The sequence below is a fragment of the Lissotriton vulgaris genome, chromosome 11 (assembly GCF_964263255.1).
Source record: "Lissotriton vulgaris chromosome 11, aLisVul1.2, whole genome shotgun sequence".
Lineage (NCBI taxonomy): Eukaryota > Metazoa > Chordata > Amphibia > Caudata > Salamandridae > Lissotriton > Lissotriton vulgaris.
In genome coordinates this window covers 305320308-305344157 of record NC_141699.1, presented here as the reverse complement: position 1 = coordinate 305344157, position 23850 = coordinate 305320308, and the positions used below count along the sequence as shown (strand labels likewise).

Below are 23850 nucleotides of genomic sequence, written 5' to 3'. Positions count from 1 at the left end.
GATATCCATGATTTAGCTTGGCTCTTTTATTCAAGAACCCCTATCTGGCATGGAGATTTAATCATTGTTGATTCTACCTTGACCAAACTACCTACATTCTTTTTTGTCAATTCTGAACTACACTTATTCATGTATATTAACATTACTGTTTTTTCTGCAGTGAAGGTTTGCTAATACTTATTATGCAGTTATTTTCTCTCAAAATATTTTATAACAATGAATTATAATCAAATTTGCTACTATTTTCACTTCACGTTCTACATACAACCTCTAAATTAATAATATTCAAACAATTTGTGAACTCACGGATGACACTACACATAACATCCTAAATGGAACAAAGCATAAGCATGTAGGGGAGTGGCTTATTCGGTTGTAAAGATCTACTCCTGGTACATGTGATAACTACACCCAAACTGTGCATCCCAGTGCCAATATAGCCCCGTTTGGTAGCCTCACTCACTTTTCCTGCTTCACCACATACTCCAGCCGTGGGATCATAAGCTCGGAACTCAGTGGGCCGAAGCGAAACCTGGTGCATCTCGACTGCAGTGCAGGAATGATCTTTGATAGGTAATTACAGATCAGGCAAAACCTGGTATTTTCTGTGAACTTCTCAATCACTGGGAAAGAAAAGAATAAGATAATGCACTGCAGATAGATAATCAAAGTCAGGATGTGCACAAAACCAAAACTGAACAAAGAGGTAAGTTGAAAGGAAAGCATAGGGCATGAGCTGATGGAAATCAATGCACTACTTCAGACATCCAATATGTATTTTCAGGGCTTCTTACATATGCTTTTACATATTGTAGATGAAAAAGTACTGTCTTGAAAAATAGGTCATGAATAATGGCCTCAAAGGCAAATCATTCCCAACTTTAACTTGCATCAGTTAATGTGAACAATTCAGTACCAAAGAGCAGTTTTGACTCAAAAGTTGTAAACTCGGCACCCAGGGTTTGACAACTGTCGCTCTGTGGACCAGGAGGATCGTACAGGAGGATGACGTTTTACCGAATGCAGAGCTGGTGCAAAAACCCATGGAGAGAACAGGAATAAGACTGGCGGGCACAGTTGACCTTAAACAATGAACTAATATGGTTTAACACATTAAAAGTACACAAAATAAAAACATCCCTAGTTCCACTCAGTGACTGAATTACTCCACAATAATGAGGGTTTTATGACAGGCCAGCTGATACAACAATTCGGCTCCAAAGCAGCATTTTATTTTCTGGATCCTTAGGAAGTCATCTTCTAAATATCTCATATTACCCTACTCCAGAAAATCAGAAATTCAGTTTGCACCTGTATTAAGGGGCACACAAATGTCCTTACCTCGTCGCAAAGCATTCTGTGCATCCTGGGTCATGGCATCGGCTTCGTCAAGGATCACCAGCTTGAAGCCTTTCCTATAAAGTACAAAGAGATTAAAGCAATGATTTTGGACAGGCACTCTAGTAAGAGCTTATGAACGTTCAGTTCTAAAATTTCTATTGCCTGGTCACCCCATCAGTAAAAGCCAATCCATAGTTTGCTAAGCATTAAGCAAATAGGCTGCAAGTTTTGAAGATGCCTCTCTGGTGAAGGCTGTTAACTAGATGCTGAAAAGAAAACTTCGTCCCACCAGGTCAGTACAGCAACGCTCCTAAAATCCCTCTTCAGACCAATGCTTCATAACAAAAAAACACTTTACATGAAAGCAGCTCAGCCAGATTCCAAAAAGACTACTTGCTTGCCAAGCCAAGCTCTCGAATGCCTCTCATCACGTAAGGTAGTAAGCTCTGCAAAGAATGTCAAACTCAAGGCAAAACAGCATGTTTCAGAAAAAATCACCTGAAATAGTTTTTAGTTGGATTCTAATTCCAAGTTCTTATTCTAACTCATCATATTTGTGTGGAGTATTGCAAAAAGTTAATGAACTAAGTATTCATAATTCGGTGTTATTCTATAAGTGAAATATGTTCCTTACATCAACTTCTAATTGTATTACCAGTCTACGAGACCACAAAGTGCTCAACTGCTGGTCTATACAACTTTTCTCCCAATGCCTACTAGCTTAACTTTGACCAAGTCAGCAGCAGCAAAAACACCCTGCCGATCATGTGGCTTACTCAAAGTAAGTTTATGTATTTTATTCACTTCCCAGTGGGATGGTTTTCAATTAAAACATTTCTCTGACAATGGGCACTAATCAGAATGAGCAGATACTCAATAACCTTTGCAATCCGCAGCAGAGAGGGGGTCATACAAATGGAAGCAGGTGCAGCCCACATACAATCAAATATGTAGGTAAGCAGAAGACCAGTTTCAAATTCTCTCATCAATGCTCTTTATAGCAGTATTACCCAAAAATAAAATATTACTCACCCAGTAGACATCTGTTCATAGGATGTATTGCTGTAGATTCCCATGCTGTGCATACTTTTGCCATCTACTTTTGGGCCCGGATGTGTGCATGTTGTCTTTCTTCAGAGAAGTCTATCGAGTCATGAGGTTCGGGGACTCATCCTCTTGCTGGTAATGCGCATGGGTATCAACTTTATTTTTAGATTTTTTAACACCGTAAGGCAGGCGGGAATGGAATGCAAAGTGATATGATGTATAGAGAGATGTCCATGAAAAAGACTAAACTAATATAAAAAAGGCAAAACACTGCAAGAACCACAGGGGTCCGGAGAGGGGGTGGGCACATGTGAATCTACAGCACTACATACCATAAACAGAATACTTACAGGGTAAGTAACATTTTCTGTTTGATGCAAGTGTGGCTGAAGATACACATGCTGCGCATATGCTGTAAAGCAGCACTCTAAAAGCGGTGGCTAACTTGTGGGTGCTGCAGTAGTTTGAAAAATTGTACAGAGTACTGCCTGTCCAACGGCGGTGGGCTAGGACATCCGCATGAGGGATTTTTTTAATGTGTGTGTGGAGTAGACCAGGTAGCAGCTTTGCAAATGTCAGCCAATGGAACATTCCCCAGGAAGGCCATAGTGGCTCCTTTTGTGCAAGTGGAGTGGGCTCTAAGAGGGAAATATATTTGTGTTCTTTGGTGAATCCATCTGTTTAAGTCACTTCTTTCTTGGATGGATGTTTATAGACGTGTGTGTGTATATATATGTTTTACTGACCTTTTATATAAACTTAGAGGCTTGCGTAGTAATGTCATACATCCTTTAGGAGATCATTCCCTGACAGGGAACTCAGAGAGGATGCTTGACATATTCCTGCAGGCCCTGGTCTCATGCTACCTTATGGCCATAAAGTACATGGAAACAAAAGAGTTGCAGCCTGGATCATCAGGTTCTGAGTGAGTTCAGATAGCACATGCAGGTATTATTAGGGTACTTCTTCACATGGGTTAAAACCTCATATTTTCCAAGAGGACATATGGCCTACAGGCTGTTAAAATGCTGAGGGATTTCAGTGGTCAAACATCAAGAAACCGCTCTGAATAAGCATTGAGGAGGCTGTATAAAAAAAAAACAGACACCAGTGCACCTACTCCAATGTTGTCCTATCCAGCAGCGGCTGAAGCTGCAAGGTCCCAACCTGATACCGCTATGGAGAGATAGCTTGGCAAAACTTTTCTGACCAAGCTGAGTACCAGTAAGAGATCTCACTAACTTAATATGTTGACCCTTTCCAGAGAAAACTAGGATTTGAGGTGAAGGATAGATTACTGACAATACCTAACCAATCTTCGACCTCTGTTTAAAGAAACAAAATTTACTGGGTGAAGGAACACTTCAGGATGCATGCTAATTCGATGACCGTGCACTTTGCAACAATTATGTTTCAGTAACAACACAGCGCTCTGAGTATCCATTCCATTCTTTTTTGTCCTAAACACACGCCAACAGTACTCAAATTCAGTGCCTTCATTTCTCTAATGCCAAAATAGGACAAGCAGATTTACAAGATCACTCTACCCACCAGGCATGTATCCAGCTCTGGGCATTCCTATTGTTTTCAAATGTGCTGGGTAATGAAATCAAATAAAACCACTGCTCCCAGGATTCACTCATTTCTTAAATTAAGCCCCAGGACTAAGAACATGGTAAACCGCATACATTATGTAATAAAATGTTTTAAAACTTATTTTCCTATTCCTTAAATTATAGCCGGCAATTTCGCAGGGTGGAAATCTACAAGATAATGCTGCACATTCACAATTATAGTCTTACTGTGCTAAACATTTTTTTGAGGAGTCTCCTATCCTAAAAGTTAAACATGGCAGTAATTTGGAAACACTTCAAGAATTATTTTCAACTGTTTTAAAATGCACTGTGTGCATAATTGTTTCCGTCACTCCAAGTTGTTAATTATGAATGTCAAGATCATAGTCCATCTCTGGACAATCAAGGATTGCTATGGACCATGTAGATATCAAAAGCATTGCCTGAATAGAACTGTACAAACACCGTTTTTTTTTAAGTGACCAGTGTAACACAATTGCAAAAAATGAAAATGCATTAGTATGTAAGAAATGCTGACGCCATTCCTGAATAATGGTGCTGGCTACCTCTGTCTCAATCAATTGCGAAATAAATCTACATATCAATCCCCCCTACCATCTCGTAGAATACCAGGTGCAAAAATTTACCATGATTGGCGCAAGCAGCATTAGCTAAGAACCTACAAGGCATGAGGTTGGATAAGCTAGTCTGTACAAATAACCAGAAGTTATGTTACATTCCCAGAAAATTAGGACATGCCTGGGATATTTCGAACAGATGGTAAAACAATACTTACTTAAAAATAGTCCGGGTGCTGGCAAAGCTGAGAATAGGCCCTCGAACAATGTCTATACCTCTGTCATCAGAGGCATTCAGCTAGAGGATGAGAGAAAAGAATTTGAGGTGAATAAACAATTGAAAAGTAGGCATGCCTCAACTTGCGTCTTTGAGCTACATAATGATCGCAAAGCTAAACTTACAAATTCAAAAACAAACAGGAACAATGCCAGATAAGGTGCCACTGACTTAAGCTATAGACCATACATTATGATCCCATAAAGAACATTTAATCAAGCAAGTTGGATAAAGCGTTGCGAGAGTAGACTTGTGTCATGGAGTCTACAGACAGAGTTGTACAGTTACTAGTTTAATTCATGTATTCTAGAAACTGTGGAATTCTGTATGCTTTAACTGTTTTTCACATACCCAACATGTTATGTACATATTAAGCACACAAGTATGTGGGTGATAAAGAATGCATAAAACTAATTTCAAGCGAGTAACATGCAGAAACCAGGAATTCAGAGGATTAATGCTTAAAGATTGTACTAAAAGTAGTCACGTAAGCAGTTGTAATATATTACTCTGCTAAGAAATGCCCCAGATGGTTCTACATTGAAAAACGTTTTGGGGTGCAATGTCGCATTGCTATAGTAGGGTGGAGTAATGAGATGAAAAATCAGGGAAGCATTTGCAGGGCAGTGGAGTAGCAAACCTGACAGAAGGTGACACACCTGGAGTCAACTCTTTCTAATTAATCGTGTTCAGAATCTAAACGCAAGTTAAACACGGTTTGTGGAGAGTCTTTAAGCAGGATATGAAACTTAAGACTTTTCATCAACATAACCATTTGAAACAACTTTGGGATATAAACTGAAAAAGAAAACCAAGCACCTTGAATTTCTTGTGAAATACAAGTAAGGCTCTAAAAATGTTTCAAAGACACAATTCTCCTAGCTGACATTGAGAGAGTTTTTTTTGCCCCATCTGAATTGTATAGCTCAACTTGTGGCCCTACTGATTAGCCACAAAATGCACAGTGCTGCTAGCAGTTACTCTCATTGTCAGCAGTAGAGTTGAGAGTGAAAGCACAAACTACTGAGAGAACTGGAAGGCCTGGGGAAGAACTCTAGGACAGCGCAACATACATGTTACTTGAAAACTACACTAGGGCATGTGAGGAAAGATGGGTCCACCATTAGAAAATTATCGATTGGTGTTTTTGAATATCTTGATAAAATGTTTTGTACTTAATGGGAGCAGTTTGGTCTTCGTCTTGCAGCTTGAAATCTTTTTGATGAAGTCTGGAATTTAGTTAAGTCTTCAGAGACGGGATGTCAAGTTGCACCGGGATAATACTTTTTTCCACCCACTACAGTAACTTTCAAACTTAACAGTTTCAGGTATCACATTTTAGTAAGCCCTTTTGGTTTCCATTCCAAGTTGCACTAAATGTGCTTTAATTCACCGCTGTACAATATGCTTCTGCTCCGATTTTGGGGGGAAAGAGATGGGTCACATGTCCAAGCGAAGTATTCTGCATGCAGACAACCAGAAGAAAATCTATTTGTTTTGGGCTGCGCCTGTAAATTGTTGTTGGCCATTTCAGAATATAGGATTGGCTGTAGGTGTACATTATACTACAACATATCAGGCAGTGCACACTAGGTTTCTGGTGTGGTTAACATATTACTCTCAAATCCAAAAGTCTGAGAAGGGAACTAGTCACTTTCATATTTTGTGAATTAGCAGTGCTGGATAACAAGCAGCCAATTTGTTGAGGTCGGGTGGACGTAATGAGAAACAGGACACATACATGTGTCAGCAAACAGGCCGAGGAGATGAAAGACCAAGAAGAGCAATGAGATTAATTGAAAACACAATAAAGTGAATGATCATATCCAGGCAATCATCTGCATCTCACAAGACAGGACGATAATGTGTAAGTCGGAACAGGAAAGGTGTTAAAAATATCTATAGCAAGAGCATAGATAAAGAAGACTATTGTGTTCTTAAAACTGTAAAGATTCTTCCATCCCTAAAGGATGGAAGAAAGGTTAAATATAATGATCTTTAAGGAGTGAAGATGTTCCATATAAACAAAAGTATTGACACAGTCGGGAAGCCTTCAAGGGAGGGAAAACAATGTACAAGATCGGGCAGTCAAAGATTTCTGCGGTGAATAAGGGAAAATAATGTGAAGGTATCTTAACGCTTCAGGTGTTCCAAGGAATTAAGTCTCTGGAGATGGGATGTCCAGAACCAAAGGCACGGAAGCATCACGCATACTGTGTTTGTGGGTTGTACATAGTTATATAAATATGAATGACATAAGAATAATGCAGTTAGCAGAAGAACCAGATTTGGATACAACTAAAACGAATACAGTGCCAGGGTATTGAACCAGATTGGTCTTGGCGGAGTTAATGCGTGGTGAAATAGCTGCCAGACTGCAAAAACTCAAATCTATTTTTCCAAAGCATTGATGTGTGTTGTAGAGGTTTGAAATCTTTGATTAGAGCCTCACTAAAACACAGAGGCACCACGATCCATTCTAGTGAATTAAAACCTTCAATATGGTCTAGAGTAAATTAGTCATCTGGTATAGAGAATGTGTTCCCAGATTATTGCTCTTCTATGAAAGGGAAGATCCTGTATTGCTCGGTTCAGGGGTATTTGTAATGTACCTGCTAACCTACAGTGTTCTGTGGTATCTGCAGATTTTTTTTGCTTCAATGCTGATTTTTTTTTTTTTTTTAAAGATTCAAACATTGACATTTACTTAATTTACAATAAACTGATAGCATTAACAAAAGGAAGCTGGGTTCAATTTCGGTAGATGTGAAACTCTCAATAAGGATCCTCATTCATAACACTGTAACTCTGCTATTGCTTTGTCACAATTCAGTCAACCCAAATTCAAAACATGTTGGTGGCAAACCTCTAAAGTAGTCAGGCTTGTGGAACTCCTTACTTATACAATGTGGGAGGCACAGGAAAAAGTATTTGCTGAGCAACCTGGAAGGGGCCTTGACTATAAGAGTCACTGATATTAAAGAAGATGGGCAACAAGTATGGAGTAACTGGGTCAGTGAGTTAACCAAGGAGGATGGGTTAGTAGGAGGCGTAAGAGGAAAAGTTTAAATATTTATTATTAGGGAAAACATGAAAAAATGAAATATTTATTAGGCAAAACTCAGCAGGGGGTAACATGACTCAGTCGGCAAAGTTCAGTTTGATAACGTGCAGCGCCAGGTTATGTTCTGCTCATTCTTCCTTGTGTAGCAATAGTTTCCAATTACCTCATTTACATGGTACTGTATTTTTCTTTTTTTCCTGAGGAGTGCATTTGTGAGGCTGCTCACTTTCATCTCCGAAGATGGATTAATTCTATTGTGTTGCCTCTACTTGGATCACTAGGGAATTTAATTAGATTCTGCACCACTTGGTCCAAAATATCCACACCTTTTCTCTAAACTATCCCTAGAGGTCCATATGCGTATATGATAGGTATCCTGTGCTCCCGCTTCACTAAGCTATTTTCTACAGTCTCTCTTTTGCTCTATGGCTAGGTAGAGCTCTAGGAAGAAAGTGATTGAGTATATGCTCTTGTATCCCTGCCCGTTCTTCTGGTGGCCATCAGGATCATTTCTCTCAAGTAGCCATGCACTACTATGGTCACAGTTTCTCCAGCTTCCTCCCTTTAAACCTCCCTGGATCCCCTTGCTCATCGTCTCAAGCACAAGTTTTTCGTTTTCAATAAAAGACTCTTGGAAGAAAAGCTATTGGTTCTTCTTCCCTCTCACCTTCTCGCATGTCCAAAAGTAAATGGGTTTGCTCATCGCTTCCAGCCATTTAAAAGTTTGCCAAAGTTAGCCAATACATTGAATCTTTCTATCAGTCCTCACTCACTTTAGAAAGTTAGGACTGGGGCCTTGTGATGTCCCTAGCATTGTACTGTGTTATCTCCAGCTAGCTAATTTTATTCTCCAGCTGTACCACAGAATAATTTATTTCGAAAACTATATGTGTTTTTGATATCTTCATAAGTAACAAATATAGCAATTATAGTGTATTAGCTTGACCAAGCATCCTCCATATTTTGCTTACTACTCTAATTTTATAACCGTTCCTACAAGATTGTTCAGCCAGCCATATTTATGGCCGAGCATAGTGATGTTGCGCTCTACTTTGAGAAGAAATTCCATTATGTGTGCTCGATGAAGTAATACCCCATAAGTATATTTTGCCATTCTTCTTAATTTTTTTTCCTGAAAACAGTTTCTGTTTCTGACCGCTTTTGCTCCGTTAAGGCATTCTCAGGTTACAGACTGATTTAACCATCATGGGATAAGGATTTGAAGGTTTCACTAATCCAATTAGGGTGTGGCTGAGTCTCTTTTGCCACTGCCTTGGTGTACTACAGCATGCTTCCTCTAGTGGGCCTCCGAAAACAAACTCCAGCAAGCAAGCCCTACAAGTGTCCCTAGCTCTCACTGTTCGTACAACATGGCCGGGCCACCATTGACTACCAACAGGGCATCCCTTGTGTATTTCTGGATCTCAGCTTCTTTCTTACCACGCTGGTACAGCAATGTTAGAGTGCTCATCTTCCTCCAACCTCACTGTTGTCATTTTTTGGCCGGGCACCGCACTGATTCTGTGCCTACTCCTTCTCGTTTCATCCAGTGAACCACTTGTGACACCCAGATCTCCACAATCCTTGGCTCATGTTCCTCTCACTGGGTTCACTACCTCACTGTGCAAGGGGCTTTTAAAAATTGCAAGCCAATAGCCTATTTTCAATAAGCAAGACCTTCTGTATGCAAGGTGGCACAAATCTGTAATGCTTCCCAAAAATTAAATCCTAGATCTCCAACGTCAGAGGCCAGGGTCATTCATGTCATTAAAAATGTTCATTTCCTCTAATAAACCATTGATTCTTAAGAGATGAAATATTGTAGCTCTAAAGCAGTACTTTACTCTTTCCAGACAGAACATCTCAACTACACATATCCACAGTTGTACCAACGCACACATATTTAATACCACCAAAACCCTTCCAAGAAATGATTTCTAGTATCTACAATACTATAAAAAGATTTAATATCTCCAGAAACAACAAGCACTTCAAAATCAAAACCCAATTCATTCTGGGTGTTAAAACTTATAAATGCACTATTTCAGAAAAGGAACATACCTCCAGAACCATAGAGTTGTACTCCTTGTCTTTGTAGAGTTGCTTGGCACAGGCAAGGATGGTAGACGTTTTTCCTGTTCCAGGTGGGCCATAGAACATCAAATGAGGCAATTTATCTTCACTGATAAACCTCTGAACTATGCGGAAGAAAGAAAAGTCACATGCCAGTAAGTTTGAAGACAGAGCAGCAACCATGAAATACAAGAGAAAGAGACCAGAGTTGTGATGAGAGGGGATGATTCTTCTGCGAGTGCAAGTGAAGCGGAGGGGGGACAGAGAAACACCCCCCTCTACTGCGGTGGGACTGTTAATTTCTCAGCATTTTTCAAATAAGAAAGTAGCTGCTGCGATAGGGCCTGCTCACAGGATCTGGTCTGGAAGCAGACGGGCCTGGGCATATTATTTAGCTCTAGAGTTGCAGACCAGACAATGGCATGTGACGGAAAGGACAGGAAAGACTATATTATGTGGCTTATTAGGATGGACCGCCATCGTCTGTTTCAATTCGACCAGCTGATTATTGATCAGTCGGTCGGAATTGAAACTGGTCTGGCTCAAATAGACTGAATTGGTATTGTGCCCGTAATGCCAAAAGGCGGTCTTTCCACCCTTGGGATTAGGATACTCGGTCTCCGTCAGGCTTTCCATGATGGCCTTTTCGACATGGAAAGCCTGTTGGAGAGTGAGTATGGGAAAAGCTAGGGGGCCTACTTGTGTGCGCGGCTTCTATTTGGGGGCGACGGGGCACCTATTGTGCCCCTCTGATAATCCCTGCACTCGGTGACAGGCACCTTGATGTGATGTGCCAAGTGCAGTAAAGTGATGACAAAATGTTACCACGTGCTTTATTGTGAAAGTGAATAAAAGCGTGCGTGGGCAAACCAGTTCATGCAGTTGTGGTTTCTAAGAATAAATCTGATTATAAATCACTTGAGGGGTACCACTGTAGAGCTCTTTTGAACACAAGGACATACGAACGCCATTGCAACCCCTTTTTTCCTCTCTTCTTTACTTTAGAATGCCATAGAAATATTGACTACCGAGGACATAGGTTACCTCAAACACCAGAATGCAATCCTCCTTCTCAATCAGACTAACCCTATCTCATTTCTAAAGAATGCCGGAGTACGTGGATGTCATGGGCCAAAATAGAAGTCGCACCAAAGAATCAATTATGCATGGTTACTTTCGATCTAAAACATGTGACCCATTTAGCATCTGTTTCTAGAGAGGAATATATCAAACAGAACCTCTTGAACTGCTATGGTTAGTCCTGCGACTGTTACTGTCACCACTGATAATACCAAATGCACGGTATTTAACAACTAAACTAAGAAATAATATATTATCTTATTTTTTTTCTTTTTCCAACTTACTTGTACTTAGGATATCCTGATGAGAAATTAAATCATTCAGCGTCTGCGGACGATATTTTTCAACCCTGCAATAATACAACAGTGCTTAGAAAACAGTAACTCCGTTTGATGGAAACAGGTGCTACAACAGATGATATATTTCTCGCCATCAGGATGCCTTTCAAAAATGATGAGAGCAAAACAATGAAGAGAGACTATTCGCCAGCACGAATAACACCTTTCTTGTTATTTACCCAGCTGAGGAAAAAATCATGGGACCACCATGTTATGACATTAAGTTTATTAAACTGTTCGATTAAGTAAATAATTACAGAAATAGCATGTGGCTCCCCCCACCACCCACCCAGTGACCTTTTAAAGAGGAAAACCTCCTTACACATTCTTTAACAAAAAACTTGTTTACACATTTCATTTGTAGGCAAACAATCGTAAATCAAATCACTTGTGGTGGTTACTTATCCTTCACTTAATAATAACATGATTCCCCCACATAAAAACTACCCACTTTACTTAAAAAAATACCAAACCTCATTAGGGTTGCTGGCACGCTTACATCCGAGTCAGCATTTTGGTAGCTATAATAGAAATTGCACTCTTTCCCGGTATTGCACTCGTGCGCACCTGGCAACATCCTTACCCTGGTTGTCTTCCTGTGGTAATTACTCAGATTCCGTTATCCCAAAATTACACAAAAGATTGGCTAAATTCTATGTCAGGACGGAGGCGAGGATTATGCAGTCCTTTCTTCTCTTTATTTCGACAGCACATTCAAAGTAGAACCAAAAACAAACTTCGAACTACAACTCCCATGAGCACATGGGGCACAGTTTCCATAGTAACAGCCGGCCAATGGAGATGGTGTCCGCTGTATAACCGGTGCTGACGTCCCTTCCGCTTCCTCTTTCTTCTCTGCTCGTCAGATAAGTGACATTTATTTTTCTGACGTGTATATGTTATTGTGGCCTTATTGATTGTTAGCCTGGTTTTGCCCGTGCTTTTCCCTGCTCTGTACGCGCGCTTCTTCGCGCGGCCGAATTGACACGCGACAGGCTCTGCCTGCGCGTTCTCCCGCATATCGCGGACCGTGTCAGGAGCGCTTCGCGCTCTTTCCCGGCTCTGTGGGGCGCCGCTTCTCACGGAGACGCTGCTCGGCGGCCTACCTCCGTTTGACACGGCGCACTGAGGCAGATTCTTCTGCCCTCACCAACCCTCGCCCTGACACCGGCTCTCGGTGATTCCTCACGCGCTAGTTGCGCAACGCCCTCTAGTGGCGAGTTGAGGTATTGCACCTCTATTTTTTGACAGATTGCTGTCTGGGCACCGGCGAGGGGGCTACCTTTGGTATTCATTAAGGCGTTTGGTGCCTACACCCTCCATAATGCAGTCTTCGGACCAAGATGCTAATACCACCCAAGAGGCAGAGGAGTTCCACCTCGCCCAACCCTTCCCGCCTACGGTGGGCCACGCGTTGTCGCAGGCCCTGGACTCGGTGCTTGCGCCTCTGCGGGATAGAGTGGACGCTCTCGCCCAGAGTATCCCCGGGGTGTTTGGCGCTGCAGGTGCTGCGGACCGTGGGCCAAAAAGCTCGCGGGGGGGGGGGGTAAAAAAAAAAATCAGCTAAACGTCCTGCGGGGCACTTGAAAGAGTTCGAGCGTTTGAGAGACTCTTTCCGCAAAAGTGCGCGGACACTGAAGCATATACCCTGCCGGGAGGGGCTTTTGCCCGGAGATGATGGCGACGAGGTCGCACAAGACACGGACCAGGAGGATGGTTTCCCCTTGGAGGGAGAGGGTGTCTCGGGGGACGAGGGTTCCTCGGATGAGGATGATGGCTACTCGGGTAGACCTTGGCGCCCGACGCCTCATTCCTCGGGATCCTTGGAGGGAGAAGACAATCCCTCGGACATGTTTGACCCGACGAGCATTTACCACCCTAGGTCGTCGGAGTGGGTACCGGATCCCAAGGTGGCGGCTTACGCCGCAAGCAAAGTGCGCCAACCCCTGGAAAGGGATGTTAGGACCCGCATGCGAGGTGAATGCCCTCGTCCGAAATTAGAGGGCAGGGTGGCCACCACGCCGGATATTGACGAGAAGCTCTGTGCGTTCTTCGCAAGGTTCATGCGGGACCCGAAGAAAGGCATAGATCGCTCCTGGCGAGCCTGCCAGGACAAACTCCTGGACGCGGTAGGACCCGTGACGCAGATTATTCAACTGGCTGAGCGAGCCAAGGAGTCGGGAACTCCGATGTCCACGGAGGTCGTGGTGGGCTGGGCACAGCGAGCCCTGTGCTTCCTAGGGAACGCGAACTGTGCGTTAGCGGCTGAGCGTAGACGATCCCTCCTCATAAAAATAGATCCCAAGCTGGGAGACTTGGCCACCTCAGAAGCAGGGATCATTGCACAAGGCAAGCTTTTTAGCGAACCTTTCATTAAGGAACTTAATAAATTTGTCACCACTTTCTCGGCACTGGACAGAGCTCAGACGACGGTCAAAAAGATTTTCCCGGGGCGGGTTTTTGCCGGACGAGGACGGGGCCGCTCCTCCGGTCATCAGCCCCAGCAAGGCCCCCATAACAAGAACCAGCGCCGAAACAACGGCTGGAACGACGGTCGCCAAGGAAACTTCTACCCCAGTAGAGGCAAGGGGCGCGGCAGAGGCTACCGAGGGGGCGTCAACGCCCCAGGAGGTCCATCCGGTGAGTGTTACCCTTTTTTCCCCACACGTTCTGGGGGGGAGGCTTCGGGAGCACCTTTGCCACTGGCGCAGGATTACTTCGGATCCTTGGGTCTTACAGACAGTTCAAGGTTTTCAGATCGAGTTCTACGGTTTTCCCCATCAAAGGGTTCGCCCTCGCCCTCTAGTTTTCTCACAGGAGGAAAGACTTCTGATCGCCGACGAGGTTGCGGACCTCCTCAGAAAAGGGGCGATCTGCAGATCCCATCTTCATCCTGCAGGATTCCTAAGCAATATCTTCTTGGTCCAGAAGAAGGACAAGGGTTTTCGCCCAGTGATAAATTCGCGGGAATTCAACGAGTGGCTGGTCTACCGCCACTTCAAGATGGAGGGGATTCATCTCTTACGAGATCTTCTCCTCCAAGGGGACTGGATGGCGCGCCTGGATTTGAAGGACGCTTATCTCACGGTCCCCATCTTTGCACCACACCAACGATTCCTTCAGTTCCTTTGGGACGGGGAGGTCTTCGAGTTTCGGGCTCTCCCTTTTGGCCTATCATCGGCCCCTTGGTGCTTTACGAAACTCCTTCGGCCGGTGGTGGAGACCCTCCGCGAACGGGGAGTCCGACTGATCATATATCTGGACGATATACTGCTGTTGGACCAGTCTCCAATCCGGCTCAAGTTCAACTTGAACATGACTATTGCTCTCTTGCAAGACCTGGGTTTCGTGCTGAACACCCAGAAATCGGAATTCCTCCAGACCAGACAGATCACTTTTCTAGGTTTCCTGATAGACTCGGAGACGGCATCTCTCAGCCTTCCTCAACAGAAGGTGTCCAAGATCCGCAAGGAACTTTCCCAGGTTCTGAAGAAGGACAGAATATCCCTTCGGCAGTTGGCCCGCATCGTGGGACTGCTCTCCTCATCGATCCAGGCGATCTTTCCGGGTCCCCTGCACTACCGAGCCCTCCAGCGGTTGAAAGCACAGCACCTCAGGAAAGGGCTGACGTACTCCGAACTCATCTCTCTCACCGAGGAGACAAGGACGGAGATTCGGTGGTGGATCGAGCACATGAGTGCGTGGAATGGGAAAGCGATTTTCGGATCCAGCCCGGACCTGATCATCGAGTCGGATGCCAGCAGGTCGGGTTGGGGCGCACGCTGTGGCGACGTTACCATGGGGGGGGGGTCGTTGGCCGCAGGAGGAGTTGCTACTCCACATCAACTGTTTGGAGCTACTAGCGGGCTCGTTTGCAGTGAGGTCCCTGACTCAGCATCGAGTTTCGTGCTGTATTCGGTTACGCATGGACAATGTGTCAGCAGTGCAGTATATCAATCGCCTGGGCGGCCCTCGGTCGCGTGCGCTAGCAAATCTGGCGAAGGACTTCTGGCACTATTGCCTAGAGAGACAGATCTCGGTGTCAGCGGAATACCTTCCGGGCACTCAGAATTCGATTGCGGACTGGCACTCCCGGAACTTCCAGGATTTCAGCGACTGGCGGCTGGAACGTTCAACCTTCCAGGCTTTAATGGCCAGGTGGGGTCCATGCTCGATAGACCTGTTCGCATCTCGACTCAATCGACAACTCCCGAGGTTCGTGAGCTGGAGGCCGGACCCGGAGGCCTCGGCGATCGATGCCTTCTTACAGGACTGGACACGGGAACTGGCGTATGCATTTCCCCCCTTTCTCATGATTCCACGAGTGGCAGCTCAAGTCCGCAGGCAACGGGCTTCCATGGTTCTGGTGACTCCCTTCTGGCGGGCCCAGGCGTGGTTTCCCTCTCTACTGGAACTGTCATGGGACTGTCCGATTCGACTACCCTTGTTCCCTTCGTTGCTCTCGGACCCTCAGGGGGAGCCTCACCCCCTGGTGATTCAAGAGACCCTGCATCTCATGGCATGGAGGATTTCAGGGGACGTTGGCAGGACGGACGCCTTTCGGCGGACGCTGAGGACCTCATCCTTAGAGCCTGGGCTCCAGGAACTGTCAAGAGGTACCGCTCGGCTTGGCAGCGGTGGCGTCGTTGGTGTCTGGGAAGACACGCCGATCCCGTGGGGGCGGACGTTAGCCACATCCTAAATTTCTTGGCTGAATTGCATCGGTCGGGTATGGCCTACCGGTCTATTAACTCTTTCAGATCCGCCATTTCGGCGGGGCATGCCCACTTCGATGGGGAACCGGCGGGCGAGCACCCCTGGGTCTGCAAACTGATGAGAGGTGTTAGACTTTCCAAGCCCCCATAACCCAGGTATGAAGGTCTCTGGGATGTTAACATTGTCCTGCGTTTCCTCTCCTCCTGGGGGGATAACCAGTATCTTTCTAGGAAGGAACTGTCAGCCAAACTGGCGATCCTCTTGTGTCTGGTTTCGTGCAAGCGCGTCTCGGATGTGAGGGCGCTGGATGTCACAACTCGAATGTTTACTCCGGAAGGGGTCACGTTTACGGTGACAAGAAGGACCAAGACCAATATCAGATCTGTGTTGTATCCCTTTTTCCCGGACCAGCCCAAGCTCTGCGTGGTACGATGTCTCAAAACTTACGAGGACATGACGTTGGAGTATCGCCCTCCTGGAGAGCGTCAACTCCTTATTGCCTTGCAGAAACCCTTTAAACCGGTTTCCTCTCCAACCATCGCCAGGTGGGTCCGTTGGATCATGACCGAGGTGGGCGTGGACGTGACCAGATTTGGAGCCCATTCCACAAGAGGGGCAATGGCTTCTAAGGCGGTGCAGGTGGGCGGTCGGCTGGAGGACATCATGGCGGCAGCGGATTGGTCCTCGGAGTCCACGTTCAAAAAATATTACTTCAAGCCCATCTATGGCGCAGCAGAACTGGTGGTGGATAAGCTTTAAACATGCATAATCCTCGCCTCCGTCCTGACATAGAATGAAAAATTTCCTAGCTAACGTAACGGAAAGTTTCAATTCTATTAAGGACAAGGAGGCGAGGATTATCCCACCCGAGACTTGCTGGTCTCACCCACCCGTATCTACGTACATCCAGTAAGTAACACCTTATGTTTACTTATGGGTCTTTTCTGCTGCTGTGTGGTAATCATAGTTTGTAGAATGATTTGGTACAGGTACACAGTTTTTCTTGGTGAAATGTTTTTCAACACTGCTCTTTGCTAGGAATTGTTGTACACCGTCTCCTGATGCTTCCTTGAAGGGAAGAAGAACGAGATAACGGTTTGTTTTGTATTGATTTAGGACAAGATCAAAAGGACTAAGGAGCGTTCCCGAGAGTTTTCCTCACAGAGAAGAAGAGGAAGCGGAAGGGACGTCAGCACCGGTTATACAGCGGACACCATCTCCATTGGCCGGCTGTTACTATGGACACTGTGCCCCATGTGCTCATGGGAGTTGTAGTTCGAAGTTTGTTTTTGGTTCTACTTTGAATGTGCTGTCGAAATAAAGAGAAGAAAGGACTGCATAATCCTCGCCTCCTTGTCCTTAATAGAATTGAAACTTTCCGTTACGTTAGCTAGGAAATTTTTCATTATACCATACCCTGGTAGTCCTTGGTTGAATATTGCACTATTCCCATTATTGCACACCACCCCTCTAAGCCTTAGACATCCTTCAATAGGCAAGATACCCGGTTCACCTTAAAGGGCCCCTATCTTGATCTATTGAAGTATTTTACACCATACTCCCGGAACCATGCCCCCGTTCCTACTTTCATCGGTGCCCTCAGTTAAAAACTGAGCTCATATTTACTTCACCAATAAGAGCTTGATGAACCCCTGCAATTATGGAGTGTATCAGGATTTCAAACAGCATATAGTTCATTTTAGTTCCTTGCGGATTAAATGTCAGGATTGCCAGCCTGTAGCTGTAGGTCTGCGACCACTTTCATGTACCATACAAAGTGGCTAGAAAGCTGGCTGGATTTGCCTCTTAAGCAACAAATAATTGCACTCCTGCAAGATTGAATGTTCATAGAGCGAAAAAGCGGTCTTAGCCAAAACTTCAACAGTATTAGACTCTCACAGATGCAGATCACGTGCAGCAGAGATTCCTCTGATTTACTGCATAGTCTACATTGCTTGCTCAAATCTCTGTTTTAGCAACCATACCGATACCATATTAGGAGGTATCAAGCCACATAGCCATCTCATAAGGCTAATTGGTGCCCTAATGGGGAGCAGCAAACTCAGGTAAGGAGTGCACACATTTGTGGCCCAGCTACCTTGCGTCTTGTTCCCTAAGTCCTTTCGGTCTTCCGAATAGGGCTTTTGCGTTTATTAGTAGTTCTGCCATAAACTTTGAGGGATTGATATTGACATTTTCCATGTCCAGAACTTGAATGTACTTCCTTAGGAACTTACCCCATTCAGAGTTAGGCTCTTGTATTTTCCTCCATAGTAGCCGTTTTAGTATACTTCTGTTTAGTTATAAACAATATGATATGCATTTAGCACCAAACACCAGGTTTAGCTTGGAAATGTTAAATGTCTGCCTAATGCGAATTTGCCTAGCCTTGGTGCTGTAAGTTCCAATTCTATTAAGGACTCGGAGGCGAGGATTATGCCATTCTTTCATCGCTTTATTCTCTACAGCAGCAAGAAAAAATATAACACAACTACTTTTCCCATGAACATTTGGGGGAAAGAATAAAGTCAAACATGAGTCCGTGTACAGGTGTCTATCCTCCTCCTCCTCCTCCTCCTCCTCCTCCTCCTCTTTCCTCTTTCCTCTTGCGAAGCCAGACCATCCGTCCACTCACGCATCTTGTTTAGAATTATCTGCTCCTGCAAAAGAACATACCATCAGATCCATCCTATAACAATAGAACGTCAGCTGTAAAACAGGAAGAGCAGTACATCGCAGAGCCATAAGCGCACATTCGAAAAGGAACATAAACGCTTTACTTACATTGCATACGGGAAGGGTACACTTCCATGAAGTCACTGGGGGGGGATAATCCTCGCCTCCGAGTCCTTAATAGAATTGGAACTTACCAGCACCAAGGCTAGGCAAATTCGCATTCTATGTCAGGACCGGAGGCTTCGGATTATGCCAGTTCAAAGCTTATCGACCACCAATCTGGCCACATCAATAACTGGCTTGAAATAGAACCTCTTGAACGTGGAGTCCGAGGACCAATCAGCCGCCCTCATCAGATCCTCCAACCGAGCCCCAAGGGCAAAAGCTTTAGACGCCATGGCACCTCGCGTAGAGTGAGCCCCAAACTGTTTAGTATCAATCTCCGCCTCCTGCATGATCCAACGGGCGATCGTCGGTGAAGTAACTGCCTTATACGGTTTACGCAGGGCAATAAGCAGCTGCCGTTCGCCCGGAGGGCGAGTATCCTCTGTCATATTTTCATAAGCACAGAGGCACTGCACCACGCACAGCTTAGGGGAGTCCTGAAAAGCCGGGTACGAAATGACCCTAGTATTGGTTTTGGTCCGCCTGCTGACGGTAAAGGAAACTCCTTCAGGAGAAAAAACCCTGGCCGTTATATCCAACGCTCGCACGTCCGAGACACGCCTGCAGGACACCAGGAACAACAACATGTCCAACTTAGCCGTCAACTCCTTACGCGTTAAGAACCTGTTCGGTTGCCAGGAAAGGAACAAATTCAGCACCCTGATAACATCCCACAGGGCGGAATACCGAGGCTCCGGCAGCAAGGCAAGCCGTATACCCCGCAAGAGCCTACAGACCAAGGGGCGTTCACCAACCGGGGACCCTTGAACCAGGTCGTGCCCCGCAGACACCGCCAACCGGAACGTATTGATCGATTGATAGGCCAAGCCCTGATCAGACAGTTCCGCCAGGAAATTCAAGACACGCACTACAGGCGCCCCCACGGGATCCAAACCCGTCGCACACACCAAAGACTCCACCGGAGCCAAGCCGATCTGTAGCGTTTGGTCGTGCTGTCGGCCCAAGCCTTGGAGAGCAAGTCCTCTGCCGTTCTCGAAAGGCCAGGCAACGTCCAGCGTCGCCGGAGAGCCTCCACGCCATCAGGCGCAACGAGCCCTCCAGGACTAACCTGTGGGGCGCTCCCTCCGGATTCAGCAGAATGTGGGGGGAGTAGGATCGGAAAATCCCAAGAATGTTCAAGAAGAACCGGAAACCAAACTTGCGACCTCCACCACGAAGTGATCATCACTACCTGCGCCGGCTGGCGTCGTAACAACGCTGACACTCGCGTTATCATTGAGAACGGTGGAAACGCATACCCCTGTATTCCCGACCAGTCTTGGAGGAACGCATCCGTCGCCTCCGCCAGAGGGTCGGGGCGCCAGCTGAAATACCGCGGAAGCTGGTGGTCCAAGCGGGACGCAAACAGGTCCACCGAAAACGGGCCCCAAAGGTCCGAGAGCCCCGCAAACAGGGAAGGGTCCAGCTTCCAGACGCTGGCGTCCAGAATATTCCTCGAGTGCCAATCGGCCACCTCGTTCGGACGACCCGGCAAATACTCTGCCGTAACCGACACCTGGTGTTCTAGACAAAAGTGCCAAAAATCCCTGGCCAGGTCCGCTAACATCTTGGACCTGGTGCCGCCCAGGTGGTTGATATAACGGACCGCCGACACGTTGTCCATCCTCAGAAGGACGCAGGATTGCACTCTGTCCTTGGTCCAACATTGCACAGCGAAGGAGCCCGCTAGCAACTCCAAGCAGTTGATATGCAAGGACTGTTCGAGAGCAGACCAGGCGCCGCCTGTGGAGAAGTCCCCGCACCGCGCCCCCCAGCCGGAGCGGCTGGCGTCCGACTATCACGATATCTGGGGCGGAACCGAAAATTGCACGGCCATTCCAGGCCTCCATGTGCGTAAGCCACCACTGCATTTTGTCCCTCACGTCCTCCGACAAAGGAATCAGTTGATAGTACGTCAGGCCCCTCCGCAGGTGGTACGCCTTCAAACGCTGCATGGCGCGGTAGTGAAGGGGCCCCGGGAAGATAGCCTGGATGGAAGAGAACAACAGGCAATCATCCACTTCGCTAGGGTTTGTCGCAACTCGTGTCTGATCCGCGCCATCTTCCTGGCTGGCAGGCTCAAGGTGGCCGCCACCGAGTCTATGGTGAAACCGAGGAAAGTAGCGCATTGCATGGGAACCAAGAGAGACTTCTTCTCGTTGATCACGAACCCCAGGCCTTGCAAAAGGCGGACCGCGGACTGCAACTGTGACCGCAGTCTCTCGGGCACTGATCTATGAGCAGCATGTCGTCTAGGTAGACTATCATCCTGACCCCCTGCGCTCGCAAGGCCTCCACCACCGGCCGCAACACCTTTGTGAAGCACCACGGCGCCGAGGAGAGCCCGAAAGGAAGAGTAGTAAACTCGTAAACCTGGCCGTCCCACCTGAAGTGGAGGAAACGCCGATGAGGCGGAAAAATGGGAATCGTCAGATAAGCGTCTTTCAAGTCCAGCCTGACCATCCAGTCGGACTGTCGCAAGACGTCGCGTAGCAGATGTATCCCTTCCATTTTGAAGTGCCGATACACCAACCACTCGTTGAACTCCTTCAGATTGATCACTGCCCCCATCTACCTTGTCTACCAAGAAAAGATTGCTTATAAACCCTGAGGGGTGTTCGCAAGCGCAACAAATCGCCCCTATTTGGAGGAGGGCAGCGACCTCTTCGCTCACCAAAGCCGCATCGCGCTGGGAAAAGGTAATGGGGCGAGGACGCTGTAGCTGACACGGACGGCCATGGAACTCCATTTGGAAGCCCTGAACCGTCTGCAGCACCCAAGCATCGCTGGTAAGGGAGGCCCATGCAGGAAGAAACTGCGCCAAGCGCCCCCCCACTTTCAAACTCGCGGAAGGCAGAACACTCACCTCGGCCACCGCCTTGCTGTTGGCCACGCTGACCACCACGACCTCCAAACTTCTGCCCTCTCGTGGGGTAGAAATTATTGAACTTGGCCCTGTCCTGGTACTAGCCACGTCCGGAGCCTTGACCTCAATCTGAGCTGGCGCCCCAGCCGAACGAGCGGCCCCTGCCTCGTCCGGCCTTGTCAAAAACCCGGGGCGCGAAAACCTTTTTGATATTGGACTGGGCACGATCCAGGGACGTGAAGGTCGCCACGAACTTCCCCAGCTCCTTGATGAACGGGTCACCAAACAAGCCCCCCCTGGGCTACAACACCCGCCTCCGAGGAGGCGAGGTCACCCAGCTTGGGATCCACCTTGATCAGCAGGGAGTGCCTCCGCTCCGTCGAGAGGGCGCAGTTGGCGTTGCCAAGGAAGATAATGGCCCTCTGGGCCCAGTTGGAAAGGACCTCAGGGGAAATCGCGTCACCCGGCACATTGGCTTCCTCCGCCATATCCAGGATCTTGGTAAGGGGCCCGACAGCATCCAGAAGCTTGTCCTGGCAAGTGCGCCAGGACTTGTCGATGCCCTTCCGCGGGTCCATGACAAATTTCTGTAGGAAGGTCGCCATCTTCGGATCGATGTCCGAGGTCATGGCCACCTTGCCATCCAACGACGGCCGGGGACACTCCGCGCGCAGGCGGCTCCTAGCATCCTTGTCCACCGGCTTCCGCAGCCTATTAGCTACGTACTGGGCCACCTTGTCGCACGGGACCCACTCTGAGGAACGGGGATGGACGATATCGTCCGGGTCCAGCATGTCCGACGGACCTGCGGAGGATGAGGGTTGAGAGGGGAGCCACGACCTGGAAGGACAGGCCTCCTCCTCCGAGTCCGGGGAGTCGTCGTCGTCACGCTGCGGGTCCGGAGACATCGCAGGTGGAGAAAGCGGCGGAGCCTCCGAAGGAAGAGGAGCGGGAGCTTGTGCGTCCTCCAGGGCCTTGAAGGCACTCTTCACCCTGGCGAAAGCCGCCGAATCAACCCCCTCAGTGCAAGGCTTTTTTGGAGGGGGCGGGGTAGGGGACGAATCAGGCCCGGAGGCCGGGACCGGCGCCGGAAGCAAGGCGGCAAACTTGGCATAGGCCTCGTCCAGGCGCGCTGAAAGACGTTGTTCCAGGGGGGGCTATAGCCTGGTCAACTGCGCGGTAGATTGAATCGTCGACTGCCTGGTAAAAGTCGTCGTCCAACAGGACATAGTTCAGAGGGTCCTCCTCCGGATAATTGTCCAGCGGGAACGGCAGGCAAGACAATGACCCTCCTCAGGGCGCTCTATAGACTGGGGAGTCCCAGCGATATGGGTGGCCAGAGGCACACAATGAACGGGAAAAAGGCCTGGGAACGCTGCAGCCCACCGAGTCTCGGGGCGCCTCCCGGCAAAGCAGTCCCACAGCACACTTACGACCCCGTAGGGTGTTCGCCAAAAGTACAACCCAAAGGGCGTTCAGAAGCAAGGGAAAACCTAATTGCGACCCCGCAGGGTGTCAGAGCCGGGAGGCTAGGCACGGGTCCGCTGGTGACAGGAGCGCGCCAGAACACCCTAGAAGGTTCTGGGAGCGTGCCTTCAGCAAACGAGACACCGGCCCCTGGTGGCCGCGCCACCACACCGCACACTACTGGGCAAAGATCGCGTAAGGAGCGCACTAGGCGTCCCGCGACCAATCAAGGGAATCTGTGGAAAAAAACAGAAACCCGACACCCGGCCACAAGGCCAAAGGCACCACACAGAACCCCAAACCCAGGAGAGAAGGAAAAAAACAACTTAACTTGCTGCGAGCAGCGAAGAAAGAGGAGGAAACAAGTACAGTGGAGCATGATGGGAGACACCTGTACATGGACACTGTAATAGGACTCATGTTTGACTTTATTCTTTCCCCCAAATGTTCATGGGAAAAGTAGTTGTGTTATGTTTTTTCTTGCTGCTGTAGAGAATAAAGCGATGAAAGAATGGCATAATCCGAAGCCTCCGGTCCTGACATAGAATTGGGACAGCAGACAGTCTTCTATATTGTACATATTTCCGT

At 47.2% G+C, this 23850-nt stretch overlaps 1 protein-coding gene across 1 annotated transcript in view; it reads right to left on the bottom strand.

The window, feature by feature from the left end:
* RFC5 (replication factor C subunit 5) overlaps window positions 1-23850 on the bottom strand; it is a 190650-nt gene that overhangs the window by 143477 nt on the left and 23323 nt on the right. Inside the window, exons 2-6 of the mRNA XM_086943272.1 lie at window positions 11319-11383; window positions 9943-10079; window positions 4759-4838; window positions 1342-1415; window positions 464-623 (exon numbers count right to left, since the gene is read on the bottom strand). Coding sequence (XP_086799398.1) covers window positions 464-623; window positions 1342-1415; window positions 4759-4838; window positions 9943-10079; window positions 11319-11383 — 516 coding nt within the window. The remainder of the gene's footprint in view (window positions 1-463; window positions 624-1341; window positions 1416-4758; window positions 4839-9942; window positions 10080-11318; window positions 11384-23850) is intronic.